At 41.8% G+C, this 19,437-nt stretch overlaps 1 protein-coding gene across 1 annotated transcript; it reads left to right on the top strand.

Moving 5' to 3' along the window:
• The first annotated feature begins 6,801 nt into the window (after positions 1 to 6,801).
• On the top strand, positions 6,802 to 11,309 carry LOC144648582 (uncharacterized). Its single transcript, XM_078508104.1, has 3 exons — positions 6,802 to 7,804; positions 8,053 to 9,743; positions 9,775 to 11,309. The coding sequence occupies exons 1-3, from the start codon at positions 6,802 to 6,804 to the stop codon at positions 10,924 to 10,926; spliced, it is 3,846 nt and encodes a 1,281-aa protein (XP_078364230.1). The 3' UTR covers positions 10,927 to 11,309.
• The last annotated feature ends 8,128 nt before the right edge of the window (positions 11,310 to 19,437 follow it).

Below are 19,437 nucleotides of genomic sequence, written 5' to 3'. Positions count from 1 at the left end.
ATGAAGGGGGCGAATACTCCTTGCCATTGTTAGTTGTAAGTGGAGAAGGCCCAGCTCTGTTGGGGAGGAATTGGCTGGAAAAAATTAACCTAAATTGGCCAAGGATTAAGCAACTTACTTCGCATGACAAGCGACTTGGAGAGATTTTGCAGAGACATGCACAGCTATTTGGGGAGGGTCTGGGGACCTTACAGGGGACAAAGGCCAAGATCCATGTGGACCCCACAGCCACCCCCACTTTCCATAAAGCCAGACCAGTGCCATATGCTCTCAGGGAGAAAATTGAGCAAGACCTGGAAAGACTTGAGAAGGCAGGAACCATTGAACCCGTTCAATATTCCGAGTGGGCCACACCCATTGTCCCAGTTATGAAAAGTGATGGCACAGTGAGAGTCTGTGGAGATTACAAGCTTACCGTCAATAAGGTCTCGAAATTGGATGGCTACCCTATCCCCAAGCTCGATGATCTATACACAAAGTTGGCTGGAGGTCAAACGTTTACTGAGTTAGACTTGAGCCATGCTTATGAGCAGATGCTTGTGGATGGGAACTCAAGGGAGTTTTTGACAATTAACACCCATAAAGGCCTTTTTAGATATAACCGCCTTCCATATGGGGTCTCTTCAGCGCCCGGCATCTTCCAGAGAACCATGGAGGGTTTGCTGCAAGGAATACCTTCAACAGGAGTCTTGCTAGATAATATCCTCATCACAGGGCCCAGCACGGAAGAGCACCTAGACAACATCGAGAAAGTTTTGGGACGCCTTTCTGATGCCGGCTTGCGGCTCAAAGCTGAAAAGTGCCAATTTATGAAGCCCGTTTTGGAGTGCCTGGGGCACCGCATTGGCGCAGAAGGGTTGCATCCAGTTGACGCAAAGGTGAAGGCCATCAAGGAGGCCCCAACCCCAACCAATCCCTCTGAGCTGAAGTCCTTTCTAGGGATTCTTAACTTCTATGGCAAGTTCATGCCCGACCTATCGTCCACCCTGGAGCCACTGCACGAGTTTCTGAGGAAAGATATCTGTTGGAAATGGGGTACAGAGCAACAAGAGGCGTTTGATAAGGCCAAGAATCGACTTCAATCATCAGATGTACTCGTGCATTATGATCCTGAGAAAGAGTTGGTGGTATCTTGTGATGCTTCACCCTATTGTATTGGGGCAGTGCTGGCCCATGTTATGAAAGATGGCTCAGAGAAACCAGTTGCATATGCCTCACGAACACTCTCCACAGCAGAGAGGAACTATGGCCACCTAGATAAAGAGGCACTAGCTGTTGTTTTTGCCGTGAAGAAGTTCCATCAATTTCTTTTTGGACGTCATTTCAAGGTCTACACAGATCACAAACCACTTTTGGGGCTGATTAACCCTGAACGAGCCACACCTCTAATGGCCTCAAGTAGGATGCAGCGATGGGCATTTACTTTGCTTGCGTATGAGTATGAGCTTATTTATCGCCCTGGTGAAGAGAATGGAAACGCAGACGCCCTCAGTCGTCTACCCCTTCCAGTTGCTCCAGAGACCACGCCCATCCCAGGGGACATTGTACACCTTCTAGAGACCATCAACACCAGCCAAGTGGATGCCACTAAAGTGAAGTTGTGGACAGCCCGTGATCCAGTACTTTCTCAAGTTCTGCAGTTCGTCCATCACGGATGGTCCATGGCAGTCGAAGAAGAAGCCCTGAATCCGTATTTTGCTAGAAGAGAGGAATTGAGTGTACATGCTGGCTGCCTACTTTGGGGATCCCGGGTCGTGATACCCCCACAGGGGAGAGAGGAAGTGTTGAACATACTACATGAGTCCCACCCCGGTATTGTTAGAATGAAAAGCCTAGCTAGGAGCTATGTGTGGTGGCCGAAAATGGACTCACGTTTGGAGGAAAAGGTGAAAAGCTGTGTTACCTGCCAAAGCCACCAATAGAAGCCACCCAGTTCACCGTTGCACCCTTCGGAATGGCCAGGCCGCCCTTGGTCTCGAGTACATGTAGATTATGCCGGTCCTTTTATGGGCAAGATGTTTCTCCTAATTATTGATACGCATTCTAAATGGATGGATATCCATTGTGTGAATTCTGACACTTCCAGCGCAACCATTGAAAAGCTGAGGACAACCTCCGCTTCACACGGCCTACCAGAGATTGTAGTGTCAGACAATGGGTCCAATTTTGTTAGCAGCGAGTTCAAGTCATTTCTACAGAAAAATGGCATCAAGCACATTACTTCTGCTCCTTATCACCCATCATCAAATGGCCTCGTAGAACGAGCGGTGCAGACGTTTAAGCAAGGGATGAAGAAGCAAGGTGATGGTACTGTCGAGACCAAGTTAGCTCGGTTCCTATTAAGTTATCGTATTACCCCACAAAGCACCACGGGTGAGTCTCCTGCTCAGTTACGCTGGGGACGAAGTCTGAGGTCACATCTCGATCTGCTGCGACCAGATGTAGCGGCAAGGATACATGCAGCACAGTCAAGACAGAAGATACAGCATGATCAGCATAGCCGAATGCGTCAAGTGGAAGTCGGCGATTCAGTGAATGTTCGAAACTACTCTAGAGGCCCCAAGTGGATTCCAGGAACTATCATCCAGGAAACTGGTCCTTTGTCTGCGAGAATTGAGTTGGAAGATGGAACTGTGGTTTGAAGACACCACCATCAACTAGTTGCTCGACCCACAGAAAGTTTCAACCCTGGTGTCACATTACCGATTACTAGCCCATTGCAGCAGGAAGGTGTGGATCCAGAGATAATCGTACCTGATGTAAATGACCCCGAGGTTGCCCATGGAGACAGAGAACCACCCAGTGCAACAATGGTTCGGGACTTGGGGCCAACTACCCCTGTCAGGCGATACCCAGCGAGGAATAGAAACCCCCCGCAGCGTTTTTACTAATGGGCTCATTCCCTCCCCTGTGAACAGTTTTAAGTTTTAGGGCAGAGGCGTTAATTTTTTTTTCTCGTTGACGTTTGTTTTCTTGCTTGTTTAAGAACTTGGGGGGGGGGGGGAGGAATGTGGAGCCCTGGGACTAGTAGAGTCGTCACGTGACAAGAAGGCCGTGTACGATCGATTTAGTTGAGTTCTTGCCATGTGTGAGTTGTAACTCGGAGTTTACACACTGTTTTCTGTATTAAATACACCACACAAAACAACAGTGTTAGTCAATTTTATTTACAAAACATTCGAATTTGTGTATCGTAAAACAAAATTATTTCATTCCTATACAAATCCTTATAAATTGATTCGTACAGTAATGTGGCTCTTATTGTTAGCTTGGGCTGCCTGTGATGAAGCGTGCAGCGACGACGACAAAGTAAACAACAAACACGCACTCGCCGCCAAAACTAAAATGAATGCGTTAAATATTGCTCAGGCGAACGTACATCAAATGGTGAAGTTACTATTGTTTAAACTAAACAGTTCATTGCCAGTGTTGTTATTATAGCTTAGATACATACTTGTTGAATTAATACTCAATGTAAACAATGTTTTCAAGTTTGGCAATCGCCAACCCGGTTTATTAACAGCAATAAAATTTCATCTTGTTTTCAAGTCAGAAGAACGGTTTTTTTACTTTACTAATTCTAATACATTGCTAGATAAATGAACTGGCATAGCTACACAATAAATCTATAAAAAAACAAACATGTCTTCAGTAGTTATAAGTTCCAACGCCTCGTAGATTGCCACATGAACGTTTTCGCGCAAGACGGGTCGAAATTCCTCCCTCTTTTAGAACAGTTTTTAGTTTGATGTAATAATTTGTGCTCCCATCTGTAGCAGACATCTTTGCAAAATGTCGCCAGTCTCGTAGCGATGTGGCACAGTTGTCAAGTATGATATAATCACCAAACTCAAAAGCAGGATTTCCGAGTGCGCTTGTGACTTGGCCAGCTTCTTCGAATAAATTAAGAAAATTTGCAGAATTCGAAGCTCCCTCAGCAGTGTTTGCATAAAGCACTCCTTCCAGTCCACACAATAAGCTAAGTGTTTCATTTGCTCCTTAGGTGTTGCCAGAAATAACTGCAACCGCCGCTTCCCCTCTAAGAGCATTTCTCGGGATTTCCTAATCCACTATAAACGCCAGCCTCATCAAAAAATGCGAGCTTTTCTGGTGGCAAGGCACTCACAGTATTTAGAAACTGTTGACAGTAAACTGTGTTCATCAAGGTGAACTTATCCGCAGATGCCTTCGTCAGTCGCTTCCTAGTTAAAGGTCGTTCTGGCAACTTATTCCTGACAACATTTCCAATCGCAGACATGGACGTTTCTTCATCTAGTGTACTGTAGTTTTCCAGAATATCTTTAATCGATTTATAGGAAACAGAAGGCTTCTCCTTTTTTTAATCAATTAGTAAAGAAACATATCTAGATATTTAAGTTTAAAAGTGGCAACAAGAGGTAAAAAACCAAGGAACTCGTCACCACCACGTTGGTTGTTTTCGCTGAAGTCGTTGCCTTTATTTAATAGGCTAACATGAATGAAGAATATCTAGAATAAAGTAAACATACCTTTTAGCTTTAAAAACGTCGACCAGCTTGTCCAAGCCGTGACGAACTAACCAATCTTCCACAAACTGTATGTCTTTACCCATGAAATCCTCCATTATGACACTTTCGCAAACCACGTGTCAAATGCCCGGGGGTTTCCCCGGGGTGTGCAAATGCCCAGTCTCCGGCTAAAAATGCAAATACCCCTCCCCCGGGACTGACAACATAAGCAAATGCCCCACGGTGGGGGGGGGGGGGGGAGGCACTGCTGGAATTGACTGATGCATAAATGTCCTGCCTTTGCTGTTTACAGAGAACGCCATCATCGAAAACTACGGGGTGTCGGTAAAACGCCTACTCGGAATCGGGCGGCAAGACCGATTCGTGTTTTACCCTTTCGTATCCGTGGCGAAAACTAAGCGGCTGGTCTATCTTCTGAGGCTTTAGCCATGTCAGTCTGAAACTTTGGCAAAGAAATAAGTTTGGAAATTTTGTTCAATTTATGTAGATGACGTATGGAAATTAGGTCACGTGACTTTTTTGCGGCCAATGATTTCCAGAATTTCTTTGAGCAAAAATGGCACCAGTATAAAACATCACTCTTGTAACTAGGCAAGTACTTAGGAAAGCAACAACAGATCTGCGCCCAGACTTTGTTAAATGTTATTAACTTCGAGAACAAACGGTATTTTGTACTGGTACCCAGTCCTCCAGAAATAGTTTTTTCATATTTCAGACCGTTATTTTGAATTTTGTCACAAGGTCCGGGCACAAAAGTGATGTACTTAATAGCCTTAAGCTCATAAAGCTAACAGCAGCATACAGAAACTAACATAAAGTGGTGCAATTTTCTTTAAATGAATTGAAAGTTAAAAAATGACCCTGACAGGTCACGTGATCTAATTTGCACAGGTCATCCACATAAATTTGACAAAATTTGCAAACTTATAACTTTGCCAAAGTTTTAGATTGTCATGGCAAAAGGCTTAGAAGATTGACCACCTCTTAGTTTTTGGTGAAATGATGGGAGGCCCATGCTTAATTTTCTTGAGTGCTACAAAACCGCTCATTTAAGTTTTTACAACATTGGAATAATTTGTCATGAAAATAGACTACGAGAATTTAATTTTAAATTACTCCATAGACTAACAGTTACTAAGAAGGAGCTGTGCACCTATGGCGTACACGATGAAAACAGATGTCCATACTGTAAAGAGCCAGACTCTATTCTCCATACTTTCGTTGAATGCCACTACACTCGAACTTTTGTTGCTAAAGTTGTCGATTGGTTAAATACAAAATTCAACTGCTCTTTTTCTCCAACGTCCCATGAAAAGCTATTGGGAACAGATCTAGATACTTCAAGAAATAATGAACTTAAATTTAACTATTGTTTATTACTTGCGAAATACTACCTATACTACCAGAAAATGTACTATAAAGCCTGCAATGTTACTGAATTTGTGTCGAAATTGAAACAAAAACTATTCATTGAGAGTCGTCTTAAAAGAAAACTTCTTGTGTAAAAATGCTAAGAACTGCCCTTTAACACGTTTACTAAGTACTTTCGCTTCTGTAATAACGTACAATATTTTATATATTATGGTTTGCTGTTCGACTAGTGTACACTATTTTTTGTATTATCTTAATTTTACCTTAATTTAATTCTTTTCTCATTGTGATTCCTTTTTTCCGATATATTATCTTGTGTTATTTCCTTTTCAAAATATAAGTTTTTTTTCTGTAATTAGATAAAGAAATGTAAATGTTTAGAATGTATGTAATGTTGTGTCAATAAAGATTATTAAAAAAAAAAAATCACGGCTTGCATGCACAATGCCGCGGTTTGATGTTTGTTTGAGAAAGCATAGACTATTTTTGAAGCACCTGACGTTAACACATGCCAATTCTTTCTTACGATGCCCCATTTCCTTTCCTGTCACCATAGTTCTGGAATACCCATAAAACGAGAGAATTTTTGCAGCATCATTTAACACTGAAATGAATAAATAGACCATCAAGTGCAACTGTCCTACAATTGTAACGGAAACCTTTCACTAACAAATGTCATTTCTGTTACCTCTTTCTGCAGATGGGTCAAGTGAAAGTGATTATTCAGTAAGTTATCTGATATGTTGTTTAATTTACCCCCTTTGGACAAGCACGTGTTCAAAGGGATTAATTGCGCAACGCACACCCTTAGTATCAGGTGATAGGAGTTTCGTTTTTCAGTTCGAGTCAGTTTTCACTTCGAGCGTACCAGACTGAAATTTGTGTAGTACAGTTTCGTTTCTTCTTCATTCGTTTTATCCTAATGGGTCGTCAAAGCAAGTGCCCAGGTTGCAAAGAGTTAAAGTCCGCACATGATTTTGGTCGTCCTGGAAAGGATTGTACGGGTCCAGTTCACAACGATACCGAACAGGATCGCGATGCGGCTGATGAGCTAGAGCATACCGACGAGGTTGGTGCTAACGCTTCTTCAAACCCTGACGTATTGCAATCTTTGACAGCATCGGTGCAGCTCTTATCCACCGAATTGAAATCTCTTCGACAGGAGACTAACGAGTTGCGCGCGTTAGTGCGTCCTGCCTCTTCACAACAGCAGCAAGCGCCAGCAGTCCCGCCCCTTGTTACATTGCCAGAGCTTCGTGCTATGACCGATTTAGCTAAGACCGTGGATCGACGGGTAGAGCACCTTGGCGTTGGTGGTTCGGATGATAGCGAGTCTGAGAATGAGACCGACCCTATTCAGCAATCAGGAGCTACTTCTGCACCTTCCTCGCGTCCTGGTAAGTTAAAATCGGGCCGGGAGGCAAAAGCTACCAGTGCGGTTTTGTATCCTCAAAGATGGCCTCACAGTTTTCTTTGTATCACACGAGCGCAGCGCGAGGTCAAATACGAGGAGTTAACGTTGGCGGAGTTCGTGGCTGGATACGCTCAAATTTTGTTATGTAAGGATATCACTCCTTTAGAGCGCACGGAGCGTGAAAAACATCTGGTATCCTTAATGTACTTCGCACAACAGTACGAATGGTCGGCCGTTCTCAATTTTCATGGTTCAGTGTTGCTCGAAATTGAGCGTGGACTTGTTAAATGGGGAGACTCTTATCTTCATTTGGAAAGTAGAACACTTTACGGACACCCATTGAAGGAGAAATTGCCGACTTCTTCAGCGCCAGTTTTATTTTGTCGCGATTATCAGCGAGAACAATGCATTAGCGTTAAAGACCACTTCGGATTTCTCCGTGGCGAACGCAAATGGTTGAAACATATCTGCGCAGCGTGCTGGACTCGTCTTCGAAAGCAGGAGTCACATCGTGAGCATTCTTCTGATTGTCCTTTAAAAGATTCTGCAAAAGATTCGTCGGCGACGTCAAAAAACTAGACTATTTTTTGCCTCCTAGTCTTCATGGAGCCGAAGCTGGGGGCGTGCCCGTTTTGGATTTTTGTTGTGGTTCTAGCCAGTTTACTCGAGACTTTTTATTGCAAGACTTTTCTCCTGCGAGACATTTCGATTCTGGACAGTCAGAATTTTCGTGTTCCAGTTTTAGTTTTTCCCCACAAGACAATACGTTTATTAAGTTTTCACAATCAAGACATTCAGTTTTTGATTACGCAACACGTCCTGTCACGAGTTCCTTTATCGACGCTCACAGTGCTGTTTTTTCTTCGGGACAGTTCAATTATACCGGACTTCGTATTCCCGTTCCTTCTCGACTGAATATTCCAGTGTGGCGTGCCTTGCTTCAAGACTATGAGGACAGTGTCATTTGTGACTTTTTGGAATTTGGTTGGCCACTTGGCTACACTGACCAGACCCTTCCAGTGTTCGACCTTCGTACCCACCGTGGCGCGTTGGATTTTCCTTCCGCAGTTCAGGACTATATTAGCAACGAGATTTTACTTGGTCGCGTTGTAGGACCCTTTGATGCACCGCCTTTTCTTGACGGTTTTGTGGTTTCTCCTCTCAACACGGTGGCCAAGCGCGACTCTCAGGAACGAAGAGTGATCGTGGATTTAAGCTGGCCTTGTGGCTCCTCAGTTAATGACGGTATTCCTTCTGGTTCTTTTCTTGGAGCTCAACTCGAATTGAGTTATCCCACTATTGATGCCATCGTCTCGGCGATTGTTTCACTCGGTCGGGGTTGCATGCTCTACAAGCGCGATCTTCGAAAAGCGTACCGCCAATTCCCCGTCGATCCCCATGACTATCATTTACTTGGTTATACCTGGAACAGACAATTTTACTTTGACACAGTTTTAACGATGGGTCTCCGTTCTGCTGCGATGGCATGTCAACGCTCTACTTCCGCAGTTACTTGGATTCTCAACCGGCGCGGACTAAGTACATTTAATTATCTCGATGACTTTATTGGTGTTTCGCCGCCGCCTTTGACAATGTCTCATTTTAATGAGGTTGGAGTTTTGCTGCATCGTCTTGGATTAGAAGAATCTATTGATAAATCATGTCCTCCTTCTCCAGTAATGACTTGTTTGGGTGTCGAGCTCAATACTCTTGACTTTACCTTATCTGTTGACTCTGACCGATTAGCCGAAATTGAGAGCTTGTTACACACCTGGTTACATAAACGTACCACAACGAAATCATCCCTTCAGTCGCTGGTAGGCAAGTTGGTATTTGTATCGAAGTGTGTTCGCCAAAGTCGGGTCTTCATTGCGCGAATTCTTCGTTTATTACGGACGGTGAAATTTAATCATCATCACATTAATCTTAATTCTGAATTTCGTAAAGACATTCAATGGTGGTGCAGGTTTTTGCGTGTATACAACGGTGTGTCAATGATTACCGTAAATAACTGGTCGTCTCCTGGCGAGGTGTTTACCACCGACGCTTGTCTAACCGGTTGTGGAGGCCTTTGTGCGCATTATTATTTTCATGCGGAGTTTCCAGAGTTCATCTCCAGCCAGCATCTTGACATTAATGCCTTGGAACTTTTGACCATCGTTGTTGCTCTCAAACTGTGGGGCCATCTTTGGCGCGGCCTTCGTTTAACTGTTCGGTGTGACAACGAAGTCGCAGTCACTGTTCTGAACTCGGGACGATGTCGGAATGCCTTTATTAATTCTTGTTTGCGAGAAGTCTGTTTCTTGGCGGCAACACACGAGTTTGAGATTCGAGCGGTTCATATTCCTGGTGTGCTGAACAGTGACGCTGACGTGCTTTCTCGCTGGAATGTGCCCTCACGGGCTAAAGAACAATTTCTGAACCGTGTTCAACGTGATCAACTTATTGCAGTTTCTGTGCCAATTAATTTCTTCCAGTTAGACAGTCCTTTCTAATGGACCGTTTTTGTTTGTTTTTATTGTAGATTTCTTAGCATTATCTGCATTGAGAAAGGATTGGAAGTACACGCTCCGTTCGGCTTATAGTGCTGGAACATTTAGTAATTTAAGGACTCAATTTAGAGCCTTTTTGTTATTTTGTACATATTTCCGATTAACCCCGACGCCAGCTACGTTGGATACTATTTGTCTGTATGTGCAATTTCTCAGCCGTACTCTTAGTCCTCCCGCTATTCGTAACTATTTGTCAGGGGTTAAGCTGTTACATTTGTTTTCAGGGCTAGATTTTCCCTTTAATAAGGATTTTCTACTCTCGTTGACGTTGCGTGGCATTGCACGTAACGCGCTCCACACCCCATGCAGAGCTCCGCCAGTTACTCCTGCTATTTTGTGTCACATTTCCAGGGTTTTAGATTTCGAGAACGATCCTATTTCGTGCACGTTGTTTTGTGCCTTTCTATTTACATTCTTTTTAATGGCGAGGTTAGCTAATATAGTACCACGTTCACGTAAGTGTTTTGATCCTTCGCGTAATCTTACTCGGAGCGATGTTGCAACAAATCAACATGGGCTAATTGTTACTTTTAAATGTACTAAAACTATTCAGTTCGGAGAGCGAAAATTACATATTCCTTTGTTACGACTACCGGGCTCTCCCTTATGTCCAGTCGCTGCATATCAACGTATAGTTTGTCTCGTTCCCGCTAGTTCCCGGTCCGCCTTATTCGTTTTGCCTAGCCATTATGGTCCTACTATTCTCACTCAGGATCGTTTTATCGCCGCCTTCCGTCGGGCTCTTTCCACTGCTGGTCTTCCTGATGCTTCGTCCTATCGAGGTCATTCTTTCCGTCGAGGTGCGGCCTCTTGGGCCTTTAATCACGGTGTACCAGGTGAACTCATACAGATATACGGCGACTGGGCAAGTGATGCGTATAAGGCTTATTTAGAATTTAGTGTCGAATCTAAGCTCGCCTTCGCTCAGCAGCTTCGTTCTGCTGTTTTTTTTCTAGTACTTCGTAGTTATTTTTTTATTTTTTTTTTTTTCAGTGCACAGTTCGTTTTTTTGGCGCGTTCCGTTTGGTGGCAGAGAGGTTTATTAGGCATATCGTTGGCTGTTCTTTACTGTTTGTGCTAATAATAAACTTCTCTCCGTGCCAAAAAAGCGAATTGTGTTTTATTTGTGTCAGGGGGCGTTGTTGGGGAATTTACCCCCTTTGGACAAGCACATGTTCAAAGGGATTAATTGCGCAACGCACACCCTTAGTATCAGGTGATAGGAGTTTCGTTTTTCAGTTCGAGTCAGTTTTCACTTCGAGCGTACCAGACTGAAATTTGTGTAGTACAGTTTCGTTTCTTCTTCCCACCCTCCCACCCGGGGTGATTTTATTTACTGTCATAGGGTGGCAGAGAGGTTTATTAGGCATATCGTTGGCTGTTCTTTACTGTTTGTGCTAATAATAAACTTCTCTCCGTGCCAAAAAAGCGAATTGTGTTTTATTTTTGTCAGGGGGCGTTGTTGGGGAATTTGCTAATTTGCTTACCAGTACTACATGAATTTTTGTTGAAGCCAAATATCTTACAACAATAGGGCAAATTATAACGTTCTCTACTTTCCACTTAACACAGGTAGAGCAAATAACAAAGGATTTTCAAATACTTAGTCCAAAAAAGGAGAAACCAGATCCAAGCAATACTTGTCCAGTTACGAGGAGAGCTATTCTTGGTACAACAAGCAAGTTGTACTACCCCCTGGGGCTAATTAGTCCAGTCATCATTCTACTGAAGATCATCTTTCGATCTATTAGCAAGACAAGAGTAGGTTGGGACGACCCTGTGGATTCACTCATCCATGAACAATGGTTAAAGCTTGTTCAAGATGCTAAGAGGGTGGGAGTAGTACAACTGAAAAGACACTACTTCCTTAGTTTGTCATCAGGAGATTTACGAAGCATTCAACTCCATGGTTTTGCGGATGCAATCAAATAAGAACTGCTATTTCAATTTGGAACGGCTCACCCGTTCTTCCCGCCTGGCTTGGCCGAGAATTTCGCCTGTGGAACGCCTTTGATTCAGACGCCGTACTTTTCATGTGCTGATCCTATTTCATAAATTATTTTAATGTATTTTGACTGGTTTTATTGCAACTGTATTAGGAATGGCCTCGGAACGGCCAAAAAGTACGGCGTCTGAATCAAGAGGCGTACTTTTGTCAATTTGGGTCGGTCCAAATTCGAATTGAGTTCGGCTCATGAAAAGAACGGCGTCTGAACCGGGCCTTACTTGATGCTCAGTCTTGTTTCTGGCTTGATTGGTCAATACTGTGTTGACAGCATTTGACGGAACATTGAAAGTTGATGCTCTGTTCTTCTGGTCAGATTCGCAAATTGTTCTGTGGTGGATTTGGGGTGTAAGCAGAGAGTTCGATTAATTCATTCAAAACAGAGTGGTTGAGATCCGTTGACTTACAAAGCCAACTCAGTGGAATCATTGCCCTACCGAATCCAACCCAGCTGACATCTGCTCACGTGGTTCGATGACCTCGAACCTCATCACCAACCAATTATGGTGGAGTGGTCCTGAGTTCCTTAGAAAGGGGAAGGAGTGGTGGCCAAGTCTTACAATGAACTTTGTTGAAGTCACAAGTGACGATTCAGATCCTTGGCTAGAACTGAAAAAGGGAGGCTGTAACAGCCACAAAAAGCAGCATGACAGTACAGTTCTTGGAACATTGCCTCTGGAGAGGTGATGTCAGAAAAGCCACTAAATCTTGATTGCATCATTCCCTTGGAAAGGTTCAGTAGTCTTCAAAGACTGATGCGAGTCACTGCATATGTTTAGCAATTTTTTCTAATCTCAAGCAAAGTCAAATGAAGAAGAGGTTGGTTGATGGAGTAATAAGGCACGGAGAGGTGGATCGAGCAAAAGAGCTTTGGATCAAGGAGGTTCAGAAATCTGTCTACAGCAACAAGAACTTTCACCAGGTCAAGGTCTTATTATCACTGTTAACGGATGACAAGGGAATTCTGAGGTGTGGCGGTCGTCTTAAAAATGCCCCAATTCCGTATGATGCTCTTTTTCCAATATTCCTTCCAAGATGTTCCTGACTAACTTACCAAGTGATAAATGATTGTCATCTTAAGGTTCTTCACAATGGTGCGAGGGACACTAACAGAGCTAAGATCAAGATTCTGAGTAACAAAAGGGAGACAAACTGTGAAAACTGCGACAGGAAAATGTTCTGTTTGTAAGAAGTAAAAGGGCAGAAGCTATGCAGTTCCGCCTCTCCCACCTCTTCCTGAATTTCAATTGAGCGACGAGTTTGCGTTTACTCGAGTAGGAGTGGACTTGCTGGGCCCATCTATGTCAAGGATGTATTCTCAAAGAATGAAGATGTGAACAAGGTCTATATAGGTTTGTTCACGTGCGCTGCAACCCGAGCTGTTCAGTGCGGAGAGTTTTATCAGAGCCGTTGTTCGCTTTAAAAGAAGACAAGGAACTCCTGTCTTGATTTTCAGTGGCAATGGGAAAACATTTAAGGATTCAATAGTGCAGGCATATTGTCAGGGCAATGGTACACAGTGAAAGTTCAATGTCGAAGCAGCCCCTTGGTGGTGTGGTTTCTTTGAACTTCTAGTAAAATCAGTCAAGTTGAGTCTGAAGGTCATACCAAATGCCCAGTTAACCTATGACAAGCTGTCTACTGTCCTTGTAGAAGTGGAAGCAGCCTTGAACTCACGACCCTTGACATATGTCTTCGATGAAATGGAGGAACCATTAACACCTTCACATCTGATTGTGGGCCGCAGAATTTAAAAGAACTCATTGAACAAAGTTAGTCAAACTGAGGGAACTCTTACAAGAGCCAAATTCTTACAGCGAACTTTGGATCATTTTTGGAACCGATGGAGGTCTGAGTATCTCACACCATTAACTTAGAGAATATCATCGCTATTCAAAGAGAGCAAATTCTGTCCATAAAGTGCAAGTGGGAGATATTGTGTGTCTACATGAGAACAAAACCGCGAGACAGTAGTGGCGGCTTGGGAAGATTGAACGATTACTTCCTGGTCGAGATGGTCATGTTCGAAGTGCAGTGGTGAGAGTCAAGTCTGGTAATTCGCCAACTGCAGAATGGAGACGCCGATTGTGGTGGTGAGGGACGAGGATGTCCCAGTTGTCGTCGTGAATTCTGACTAAGATGGATGTATTAAGTTGATTCTGTTGTGTAGTGTTTATGCTCGTAAGATTATTTCAACTTTAATTGAACTTTGACTGATGACGTCAATCAATGCGGGTGAGTGTGTTGAAAACTGGGAACAAGCTTGTCACGTGACTTGCATGATTTGACCCCCTTGAACACTGAACTCAAAGAATGTGCGAACTGATACGAAGTTGTTGTCTTGAATGTATTTCTTCTGGAGTTTTGTCTATGAATAGAGTCCTTATCTACGAACTTGTCGTTTGTATACGTTTCCTACATTTACATGAGAATCACATGTAGATTATAAACAGACTTGTGCGGCCTACCTCGTTTATTTATTCTAAGGGAGGGGGGTTGGTGAAAAGGGAGGGGGAGGCAATAAAGTTTAGTCGCGTGTAAATGGAAGGCAAAACATTTTCCCGCTCACTGATGGGGGGTCAAAAAAGTTTGGTTGTCAAGAAGAAGAATCGTTTATTAAAAACTATAACACTAAACTATATATATTTCAAGATTTATGCAAAACAAATGGATGGTATGCAAAACAGAAGGGTTTATGTGAAAAGTTTTATTGAAAAAAACTTGCAAATGTACAACAAGAGCGTCTGAGTGAAGAAGAAGATTAGTCAGTGCTGTAAATAAGCTAGGGACTGGGGCTGGTTTGAACCGCGTGGTCTGAGTCTTGTGATTGACACTTAAAAAATGGCGCAAGAAAGGAATTTAGAGGTGTACTGAAAGAACTTTCGTTCGGAAATTTATGTATATCTGTAGTTCGGGATATATCTCTCGGAATACAGAATTATCTCTTAGAACAACAGTGTCATATCTCGGAATACAACATTCTGGTGTCAAGACACAGGGCAGGCAAGGAACTGTGAAAACAAGCTTCGAGTAAATAATGTCGGAGCTGAAGAAGAAATTGAAGAAGAAGGTAAAGGTTCGCGAAAGTCACCGCATGTTCGTTAGGAACACCATCCATGAAGCAAAAGATGAAATAGACAAGCCAGAAGAGCCTAATGCTATGAAGAAGCTCAAACGGGATAATTTGTCGGAGCTAGAGACCTTGGATAACGAAATTTTCGATTTGGTAGACGATTCGAAGATCGAAGCAAATGTGAGCAAAAGTTGTGAATTCGCCAGTCCAATCCAAGCCTGTATAGTCGACCTAGAAACAGCTATTCATGCGAAAACAACAGAGAGAAAAAGTCACGAAGGACAAGGAGCGATTTTGGATTCGCAATGGTCTAGTAATTTAAGCCTTCAAACACCAGGAACAATCAGTAAACGCTTTCGGCAATTATACTTTTCAATAAAACGTTGATCTAGAAACTACGAAACTTCAATCATGTAAATTCAAAGAAAAATGGCACCTTTTTGAAGATTTCATTCGTGTTTATAAAGCCAAAAATAAGTGTCATTTTTACTCGTGAATGCATAATGAACGAGTATAGTGGGGAAAGTGAGCCATCCGTCTGTATCGAGATGCCCCATGATTGTCATGTGATTACTTTATTGTTACGCAATGGGCTTCCCTGTTGTGTGACATTCGGGTTGGCGATCTCATTAAAACGAATCAGTTCTAATGTCCACAATCTCCTGAGTCTTTACAAGCCTTCAGTACACAAATCGTTACACCGTCCATCCTTCCTTCCTTCCATCGTTGTTAACATTATGCAAATTAGGTATGCTCACAGGCGCTTTCTAAATTTCGTTTCCCTCAGCTGTGGATAAAAATACAGCTTTACAAAGGTATCATTTCAAAGAAATAAGTGTAGAAAATACTTCACCCTGTAAATGAGAAACAATCGTTTCCCAAACGATGAAATATTGCCTTTTCGTATATAATAATCGTGAACATTCGGAAACGATGACCAGTGACTTTATGTATGTGTTATTAAGAGACTGGGAAGATTAAATCACGGCACGATTAATAAAGGATAATCAGTAAAAGAGTAACGAAACTCTATACAATACAGATATGTATATAATATCCGTGAAAAAAAAAATAAGAAGAAAAAAGATTTTAGTCACAGGGTATGAGAGTCGATCCCGGGTAACACGCTTCAGAACACAGAGCAGTACCACTGAGCCATCGGTTTACTGAGCAATTATAATGATGAAAAAAGTAATTCTTATACCTAAGCGACCTGTTATATGTTCCCCCTCTTTAAATAAAGTTGATTAATATTATTAATCACAATAATGAATATTTTCCATCGATACTATACTGTTCAAAGGAATCTAACGCATTCACGAGTAGGTCATAGACCTCTTTGATTTTCTGATAAAGTGGACTAATTTTAGGATTTCTCTCAAGTAGTATAGTAGGGATGTTTATGACCACTATTTTGCGGAGAAACCTCATTTATTTGCAGGTAAAGACATTAACGCCAAATGAATAAAATGCGATGGATTTGATTAAATTGTAGATGATGTCATGGTTAATTAAATCTACCACATTTTATTCATGAGTCTATGACATTATTGACAATGATGTATTCCTCAGAAAATTAATGAGATTGCCCCGCAAACAGGGGTCTTAAACATGCCGACTACACTACTCTCCCAGGTATTGCTTAAGTCTATATTCTCAAGTTATTGTTTGAACTCACTTATCGCAAGTCAAAACGAGAAATTTCTCAAGTCTTAAAAAGCTTTTTGCCATTTTCGTCAAACCAAAAGAATGTTAACTTTTTCCCGCTTTCTCAATTTGGCCTCCTTGATTGACAGTTGTCAAAAAATGGTGCAAAATAAAATGCTTGTACGGCTTGTCGTCTTGTGCATTTTTGTGTCCTTTCTTCTGTAGCTCAGGAGATGGCGAATTGGGTTAAGATTAAGATGAATGAAAAAGTCATGAGGATTAGGTCTTCCACTTTAATGGTGGGCAACCCAGCAATGATCTCTAAACTGGATATGGATTAAGGGATCTACATTTGTTGTGAAGACGAAGGAGAGATCATTCCTACAGAAACGGGTTTTCAACGTGGAAGAATACCGTATTTTCTCGATTAAATGCCGGGCCCCGAATAAACGCCGGGTCTCCAAGTTGTATTTGAAAATCAACCCCTTAGACAATTATTAAAGGTTGAATATGCTTTAAAAATAATGTCTAATTATATAGCTGTCAAAAATAATGAATAAAAATCATTTCTTAGAAACATAGGGCTTGAAAAAACTCCTGAATTCAAATAAACGCTGGCCCTATAGGGCCAAGTTTGAAATAAACGCCGGGGGCGTTAAATCGAGAAAATACGGTACTCTAAGACTAGACGGCGAGCCAACGCGACCGACCCCCTCGAGAAGCTCTGCCAAACTTCTTTCGCCGAGTTATTTGCTTGGAATCTTCCACCTGACCAGATGTCCAGCTTGCAAACTTTGCAGCGGCCAAGCTTTACCACTAACACAAGGAAGGTTCAATGGAAGAAGTCACTTGTAGTCATTGAAATTGTTCCATCTTGTGCAATAAGAGAGAAATTTCAAGTCCATCTTAGTTTGACCGAGGATACCGCGTCAGTGGATAAAGTTCAAAAGATGCTGGAACAACAACTGGGTTTCAAAGTAATTCTTCTGGATTCAAAAACATTTTCTAGTCATGTCCGGGGAGACTATTAAAGGTAAGCTAAGTTATAATTATACTGTAAGAGCCTCGCCAACTTTTATATATTTTCCATTTATATCATTATATTATTTTATATCACCAGGTTTTATATCATTTCGTCTTGTAAAGTGGAACTTAAATTACACTAAACAGAGTAGTTTAAATGGGCTAACTTCTTTATAAAGTGTTTCTACCGTAAGCGACCACAGACCATTTCTGCAGACCGCACCTTAGAATTTTTTTATTTAAAAATAAATGTGTTTAGTTACATTTCGAGCAGTTATTTCGTTCTCTTCGGTCGTTTTTCAGTTGATTGTTTGTTGGTTGTTGTTTAGAGCCGCCATTTTTTTTAAATGAAATAGCTAAAGCTTAAAAATATCTTAAAGTTTTGTTTGATGTCATTTTGCATATCATGTGAGACATAGGTAGAATGTACGCTGGTATGAAAACAAATCAGGAATCTCTATCGCTCTTTCTCATTAGCATTTAACGTTATGAGCAGAATTATCTGCACGTGTGTTAACACTGCACATGCGTTTTGAATCTTGGTATATTTCAAAGCTGTTCTCTGTCGAACAAGAATGACCACATTCTGCGTATTTTTGGCAACGTCAGCCATGACAGCTAATTTTGGCTTATTTGGGGTTGAACGCTTTCTTTCAATATTTAACGGAGCAGAATATTTCCGGAAAGTTGCAAGATTCTCAAGTAAAATATAATTTTATTTTCCATCAGACGTTGTCGTTGATAAGCTTTCTATTGTCTCGAACTTTGACAACCAGTGCGGTGTGCGGAATCAGTCTGCAGTCGTCTTCAAAAACACCAATTATGACGTCAAAAACTTGTTCCATTCCTTCCATTTCAGTGCACGGTCATTCAAAAGCGTTTTCGTGAAGCCTTTTGAAATCTTCGTAATGTCGCGCAATAATGGATAGTTTTAGTTTCGTTGGTTAAAATGGCATTTGGAAATTTCAGTTCATTTGACCTTTAAGAACAACTGTGTTTTATTGCAAACGGCTAAAGCGATTGTCAGAAATCCTAATGGAGAAAGTTTCTGTAATGCTAGAATCCTGCTTGATTCTTGTTCTCAGAAGTCTTACATAAATTAGGCCTATTGCAACTGAAACAGTTCTAATTAAAACGTTTGGAAACAATGCATCATTGAAGAAATGAGACGTTGTTCATTTCGCATTGGAATGCGACAATTTGACAGTGTTTATTAATTCCAATGAAGTTGATTTGATTTGTGGCCCTATTGCAAACCAAACAATTGAAGTTGCACAACAGTGTTACCCACATCTTCAAGGTTTTAATTATAACTGATTACACACAAGGGGACGAGGAGCTAAAAGTGGACATATTGATCAAGTTGTTCAGTCCTTCAACTATTGTGTCGTTATAAAGCTCAAAACCAGTTTACAATTCAAGATGAAAGTGTCTCAACTCAAATTTGAACGGAGCTTGAAGTGATGCCAGCAAGAGAGCAAGAAAACGGCGTAAACAGTTGAATGGGTCTCAGTTCCGATTGGCTGGCTTCATTATTTTCTTGTTTCTGATTGGTCCATGGCAGCGGGCTAAAACATATTTTAGCTTGCAAAATATGCCACAATGCCAAGCCAATTTAAGACCCATTTAAAGTTGTCGATTTCACCCAGCGCACATGCAGAAGGGAAGGGTAGATAAAGTGACATTCTCCTCAATCATTTTGACAATATAAAATCGCAAAATCTACTCTTCAGGACAGGTTAGATGGGAAAGTAGAGAACACAGGGAAAGGGCCTCCCACAGTGCTATCCAAGTCTGAAGAAGATCGGTTTGCAGAGTGGCTGATTGACAGAGCTAAGCATGGT

Source organism: Oculina patagonica, chromosome 4, assembly GCF_052425735.1.
Source record: "Oculina patagonica isolate OP01 chromosome 4, crgOcupat, whole genome shotgun sequence".
NCBI classification, from domain to species: Eukaryota; Metazoa; Cnidaria; class Anthozoa; order Scleractinia; family Oculinidae; genus Oculina; species Oculina patagonica.
The sequence above is the reverse complement of the archived record's forward strand: the minus strand, read 5'-3'. Positions and strand labels throughout refer to the sequence as shown.

Excerpts from the sequence above, each read along its gene's own strand:
- LOC144648582 (XM_078508104.1), top strand. The coding sequence starts at position 6,802 with ATGGGTCGTCAAAGCAAGTGCCCAGGTTGCAAAGAGTTAAAGTCCGCA. Across the intron at positions 7,805-8,052 it reads TCGAAAGCAGGAGTCACATC|ACAATACGTTTATTAAGTTT; the intron begins GTGAGCATTCTT and ends TTTCCCCACAAG. Across the intron at positions 9,744-9,774 it reads AACGTGATCAACTTATTGCA|ACAGTCCTTTCTAATGGACC; the intron begins GTTTCTGTGCCA and ends TCTTCCAGTTAG.